Source organism: Anguilla rostrata, chromosome 16, assembly GCF_018555375.3.
Source record: "Anguilla rostrata isolate EN2019 chromosome 16, ASM1855537v3, whole genome shotgun sequence".
Taxonomy (NCBI): domain Eukaryota; kingdom Metazoa; phylum Chordata; class Actinopteri; order Anguilliformes; family Anguillidae; genus Anguilla; species Anguilla rostrata.
This window is the reverse complement of record NC_057948.1, coordinates 32,825,180-32,831,313: the sequence shown is the minus strand read 5'-3', so window position 1 is coordinate 32,831,313 and position 6,134 is coordinate 32,825,180. Positions and strand designations below refer to the sequence as shown.

General features: G+C 54.0%; 1 protein-coding gene across 4 annotated transcripts in view; it reads left to right on the top strand.

Moving 5' to 3' along the window:
- LOC135241948 (coatomer subunit beta) overlaps nucleotides 1-5,692 on the top strand; it is a 14,798-nt gene extending 9,106 nt beyond the window's left edge. For all 4 annotated transcript variants that reach the window (XM_064312752.1, XM_064312751.1, XM_064312749.1 and 1 more), the window contains exons 15-22: nucleotides 294-521; nucleotides 924-1,103; nucleotides 2,686-2,830; nucleotides 3,102-3,221; nucleotides 3,805-3,950; nucleotides 4,086-4,175; nucleotides 4,425-4,580; nucleotides 5,341-5,692. In XM_064312752.1, the coding sequence (XP_064168822.1) occupies nucleotides 294-521; nucleotides 924-1,103; nucleotides 2,686-2,830; nucleotides 3,102-3,221; nucleotides 3,805-3,950; nucleotides 4,086-4,175; nucleotides 4,425-4,580; nucleotides 5,341-5,400 (1,125 nt within the window). In that variant the 3' untranslated portion in view covers nucleotides 5,401-5,692. The remainder of the gene's footprint in view (nucleotides 1-293; nucleotides 522-923; nucleotides 1,104-2,685; nucleotides 2,831-3,101; nucleotides 3,222-3,804; nucleotides 3,951-4,085; nucleotides 4,176-4,424; nucleotides 4,581-5,340) is intronic.
- The last annotated feature ends 442 nt before the right edge of the window (nucleotides 5,693-6,134 follow it).

The window sequence follows — 6,134 nt, the reverse complement described above, 5'->3', positions numbered from 1 at the left end:
CACACACGCACACTTACACACACACACACACACACTTACACACACACCCACAGTGAAACCGGGCCAGTGAGTTTTTGGGGATAATATTTTGGGCTGTGTGAGAGAAAACCACCCCACTTGCCTGCTGTGCCATTTTAAAAAGCAGCGTGTGTTGGAAAGACGCAGGTCAGGTAAGAATCCAGGCTGTAATTTGAATTTCCTGCTTTTTCGGCTTGGTGAACTCTTCAGTACTGACGGGTATCTTTAGCCTTGTGTTTATTGTGGCCTGAGTTTTTCTCCTGTCCTTCCCGTAGGCGTTTGTGGCGGAGTCGATGCTGATCATGGCCACCGTGCTCCACCTGGGGAAGTCCTCGCTGCCCAAGAAGCCAATCACGGACGACGACGTGGACCGCATCTCGCTGTGCCTGAAGGTGCTGTCCGAGTGCCCGCCCCTCATGAGCGACATCTTCAACAAGGAGTGCCGCCGCTCGCTGTCCCACATGCTCACCGTCAAGCTGGAGGAGGAGAAACTCTCACAGAAGGTACAGACTCAGTATTGACTCCTCTCCTGCTCAGACTCAGTACTGACTCCACCTGCACAGACTCCATACTGACTCCACCTGCACAGACTCCATACTGACTCCACCTGCACAGACTCCGTACTGACTCCTCTCCTGCACAGACTCAGCACTGACTCAGTACTGACTCCTCTCCTGCACAGACTCAGCACTGACTCCTATCCTGCACAGACTCAGTACAGACTCAGTACTGACTCCTCCTGCACAGACTCAGTACTGACTCCTCTCCTGCACAGACTCAGCACTGACTCCTCTCAGCTGGAAATTGAAAATAACTAAAAATAAAAGCTTGTACATATTCGTCTGTGAGGTCGGTTGAGCGTTGACACATTCTCGATGCCGCTCCGCGTGTCTTTCCCAACGCAGAAGGAGTCGGAGAAGCGGAGTGTGACCGTGCAGGCGGACGACCCCATCTCCTTCATGCAGCTCACTGCCAAAAACGACACCGCCTCCAAGGAGGACCAGTTCCAGCTGAGCCTGCTGGCTGCCATGGGAACCACCCAGAGGAAGGAGACGGCCGACCCGCTGGCCTCCAAACTCAACAAGGTCCGTACCGTTGAGTCTGCCGCAACTGCCCATTTCACTGATCCTGGATCAGTCATAAAGGAGAGAATGCCTGTCTCTCTTTAAGGGAGACCCTCACCTCACCTTGAACTGAGATCAGTCGGTATTGTGGGGCCTTTGCCATATTCTCCTGGCTTACTGCTAATCTTGAACACAGAAGGAAATCATTTTACAAATCTAATTATTTTTTTAAAAGTATTGATGATTATGTGTCTATACCAATGTCTCATGTTACATTTAAGCAAAATTGATAAGATGATATATCAGAGAGGGGATTGGCCTGTTCTGGCTATGTTTTTGGTGGAGTGATGTCATTGGTGGAAAGACAGTTCCTCCCAACTCTGAAAGAGGTCACAGTGCAGTCCAGACGTTCCCTTTTTCACTCCGGGGACATGGGGAGGGTGCCATACCTAGAAGCACCAGCAGGTGGCCCTTGTGATCCAAATCAGACTAGTCTGGACTTCTATAGCCTAATCTACTGAAAGAGTCTGGCTTGCCCATTTCGCCCCAGTCTGCCAGGGAAAGTAGACCGAGACTCTCATTAATATTTCAGCTGAGGATGTAACCCACAGTCTGGCACACTCATGTGTAACTAAGTCCTCAGGAAAGGAACAGCACAAGGTTTTTTGAAAGCCATATATCACTGCCTGACCAGGACCAAGAGGCGTAATGTGAAAAATAATTTGTCATGGTGTTAGTAAAAATGTAATTGGAAAAGTGAACACATCTCAAGTGGGTGTTAAAAGTAATTGGCATATTCCAAAGAATATTTGTCGGGCAGTGTGTGTGCAGGCTGTCAGGTGATCCAGGTGTGTTGTGTTGCAGGTGGTGTGTGTGTGTGTGTGTGTGTGCAGGCTGTCAGGTGATCCAGCTGTGCTGTGCTGCAGGTGGTGTGTGTGTGTGTGTGTGTCGGGTGGTGTGTGTGTGTGTGTGCGGGCTGTCAGGTGATCCAGCTGTGCTGTGTTGCAGGTGGTGTGTGTGTGTGTGTGTGTGTGTGCAGGCTGTCAGGTGATTCAGCAGTGGATGCTGGTGGGTGGTGTGTGTGGTGTGGTGTGTGCGTGTGTCGGGCGATGTGTATGTGTGTGTGTGTGCAGGCTGTCAGGTGATCCAGCTGTGCTGTGTTGCAGGTGGTGTGTGTGTGTGTGTGCGTGTCGGGCGATGTTGTGTGTGTGTGTGTGTGCAGGCTGTCAGGTGATCCAGCTGTGCTGTGTCGCAGGTGGTGTGTGTGTGTGTGTGCGTGTGTCGGGCGATGTGTGTGTGTGTGTGTGCAGGCTGTCAGGTGATCCAGCTGTGCTGTGTTGCAGGTGGTGTGTGTGTGTGTGTGCGTGTCGGGCGATGTGTGTGTGTGTGTGTGTGTGCAGGCTGTCAGGTGATCCAGGTGTGTTGTGTTGCAGGTGGTGTGTGTGTGTGTGTGTGTCGGGCGATGTGTGTGTGCAGGCTGTCAGGTGATCCAGGTGTGCTGTGTTGCAGGTAGTGTGTGTGTGTGTGTGTGCGTGTCGGGCGATGTGTGTGTGTGTGTGTGTGTGTGCAGGCTGTCAGGTGATCCAGGTGTGCTGTGTTGCAGGTGACTCAGCTGACTGGTTTCTCAGACCCTGTCTATGCGGAGGCTTATGTCCACGTTAACCAGTACGACATCGTCCTGGACGTGCTGGTGGTGAACCAGACCAGCGACACACTGCAGAACTGCACCCTGGAGCTGGCTACTCTGGGTGAGCCCCCCCACACAGGCACACCCCCCCCCCCCCCTAATGAGCTCATCAAGCTCTGATCACTGGTTAGACATGGCTGACCTTCACGCCTGGTGTGTTTTGAGGGGTTTTTACAAATCCTATTGCGATTACCCCTTGGCGCAGTTTGTTTACAGTACTATGACCAAGTTGACCTTATGGTACTATGAGCCTGACCAGGTAGATGTGTATCTGACGGACAGTACCTGTGCATTGTGGGAAGGTGTTAACGTTCATCCTGTGAATCTCACAGGTGACCTGAAGCTGGTGGAGAAGCCGTCTCCCCTCACCCTGGCCCCTCACGACTTCGCCAACATCAAGGCCAACGTCAAAGTGGCGTCCACGGAGAACGGCATCATATTCGGGAACATAGGTGAGCGCCGGCGGGCCGGAGCGGTCCCGCTCAGAGCCGTACTGAGGCGGTACCATCCGTTAGGTTCGGTTAGCGTGCGCTCCAATCCAGAGAGACTTAGTGTGAGAGATCGCCAGTGTCAAGAAAGCAGCGCTTAGGCCACAGACAGTGCACACTATAGTACTAATGTGTGTTACTGTGCTGAAGCAGAAGCATGAGCCAGGTTAACTGTGCCCACCCAGAACCATGAACCAGGTTAACTGTGCCCACCCAGAACCATGAGCGTGTTTAACTGTGCCCACCCAGAACCATGAGCCAGGTTAACTGTGACCATCAAGAACCATGAACCAGGTTAACTGTGCTGACCCAGAACCGTGAGCCAGGTTAACTGTGACCATCAAGAACCATGAGCCAGGTTAACTGCGCTGACGTAGAACCATGAGCCAGGTTAACTGTGCTGACCCAGAAGCATGAGTCAGGTTAACTGTGCCCACCAAGAACCATGAGCCAGGTTAACTGTGCTGACCCAGAAGCATGAGTCAGGTTAACTGTGCCCATCAAGAACCATGAGCTAGGTAAACCCCCCTCCCTCTCTCTCTCTCAGTGTACGACGTGTCTGGAGCAGCCAGCGACAGGAACTGTGTGGTTCTGAGCGACATCCACATCGACATCATGGACTACATCCAGCCGGCCGCCTGCACCGACGCAGAGTTCCGCCAGATGTGGGCGGAGTTTGAGTGGGAGAACAAGGTAAGGAGGGCGTGGCCAAGGTGTGGGAGGGGAGGAGCCCCAGAACGGTCCCCCACAGATGGATTGGTTGGAGTGTGCGATTGGAACGTAGGTTGGGGCGCAATGTAAATGTGTTGTTTTGACCTTTCCCTCCAGGTGACGGTGAACACGAACATCACGGACCTGAACGATTACCTGCACCACATCCTCAGCTCCACCAACATGAAGTGCCTGACTCCGGAGAAGGTAACGTGCACCTGCACCTGAATTTACCGTGTGTGTCTGTCACGGAAAAGATCAGCTTCAAACAATGAAAACCAAGGTTCACAGATGAGAAGACATGTTTGGTCTGTTGAAATCGCTCTAATAGGTGTATAGTACGTGACGGTGATGCATGTGTGTACATTTTTTAACCAAACTAACACATATGTAACTAGGGCCTTAGACCAGGCAGTGATATACGAAGGCCTGTGTGCATATACCCCCCCCCCCCAGGCTCTCTCCGGGTTCTGCGGCTTCATGGCTGCTAACCTGTACGCCCGCTCCATCTTCGGGGAGGACGCCCTGGCCAACGTCAGCATCGAGAAGCCCATCCACCTGGGGCCGGACGCACCTGTGACCGGCCACATCCGCATCCGTGCCAAGAGCCAGGTAAGCCCTCTGCACTGATCCCAGACCAGTCCGGGACTCATACTGCCTCAACAGCGGCCACAGTCACATCCTCTGCACTGATCTCAGACCAGCTCAAACTGCCCAACACCGGCCACAGGCACATCCTCTGCACTGACCCAAGACCAGTCTGGGGCTCAAACTGCCTCAACAGCGGCCACAGTCACATCCTCTACACTGATCTCAGACCAGCTCAAACTGCCCAACACCGGCCACAGGCACATCCTCTGCACTGATCCCAGACCAGTCTGGGGCTCAAACTGCCTCAACAGCGGCCACAGTCACATCCTCTACACTGATCTCAGACCAGCTCAAACTGCCCAACACTGGCCACAGGCACATCCTCTGCACTGATCCCAGACCAGCCCGGGGCTCAAACTGCCCAACAGTGGCCACAGTCACATCCTCATGTCACATCCCCAGAGTGAAACATTGAAAGGAAAATAGTTTGACATTTCTCTTTCTCTCTCCCTCCATTCATCCTCCATCTCTCATTTTATCTCTTCATCCTCTACCTTTTTCGTACTGTGCACTTTCTCTTTCCCTTTCGCTGTGTCTCTGTTTCTGTCTCTCTTTCGCTCTTGCTGTCTTGATCTCTCTTTCTTCCCCCCTCCCTCTCTCTCTCTGACTCCTCCCCCCCTCCCTCTCCCCCCTCCCCCGCCCCTCTCTCTCCCCCCCTCCCTCCCTCCCTTCCTCTCCCCCCCCCCCTCCTCTCTCTCTCCCCCTCTCTCTCTCTGTACAGGGCATGGCGTTGAGTCTGGGCGATAAGATGAACCTGTCACAGAAAAGGAATGCTGCGTAGGAAGCTGGCGATGGACAGACCAGCGGACGTGTTTTTGGGCCGGGTGGTATTTCCCCCGCTCCTGCTCGTGGCTATTCCCTCGCTTCTCCTGCTCTCCTGGTCCCTTCTCTTACTCCCTCTCTCCATGGAAACAGCAAGTGTGTTTTTTATTTTTTTGCAGATCAGACAGCTTGTTTTTTTTTGGGGGGGGGGGTGTGTTGGGGGAAGCTGGTCTGCTGTCATTTTTTAAGTGATGTTTCTGGCTGTCCTGCTCTTAACCACTGCACCTCGTGAATAAACCCTCTCAAGCTTCCCCGCCTGTTGTTATTGGTCCTTGTCTGACTCTTGAGCTGCGCTGTGATTGGCCGGTGTGAGGTGAGGTAAGAGCACGCAGAACGCAGAAGAGGCTCCACGCGGCGCTGGGCCGTTTGCCCTGCTGCTGAGGTCACGCTACTCCTGCACGTCTGTAACTCCTCCCACCACCCATCCCCCCCCACCCCCGCTCCAACACAGGGTCCCAGCGCGGGGTTCCGGGCTTTAGGGGTCTCTGCAGGGGGTCCCGGGCTGGGTGTCGGGGTCCCTTGGCTGTAGGGGTCCCAGCACGGGGTCGCAGAACAGAGGCACTGAGGGTCAGCAAGGACTGGGAAACCCCAAATCCTAGGCCACTTCTGAGCCCTGAGTCTGCTGCCTTCCCCCCCTCCACACTGCCCCCCCTGCTCCCCCCCCCCCCCTTGTCCACCATCCCATCCCTCTGC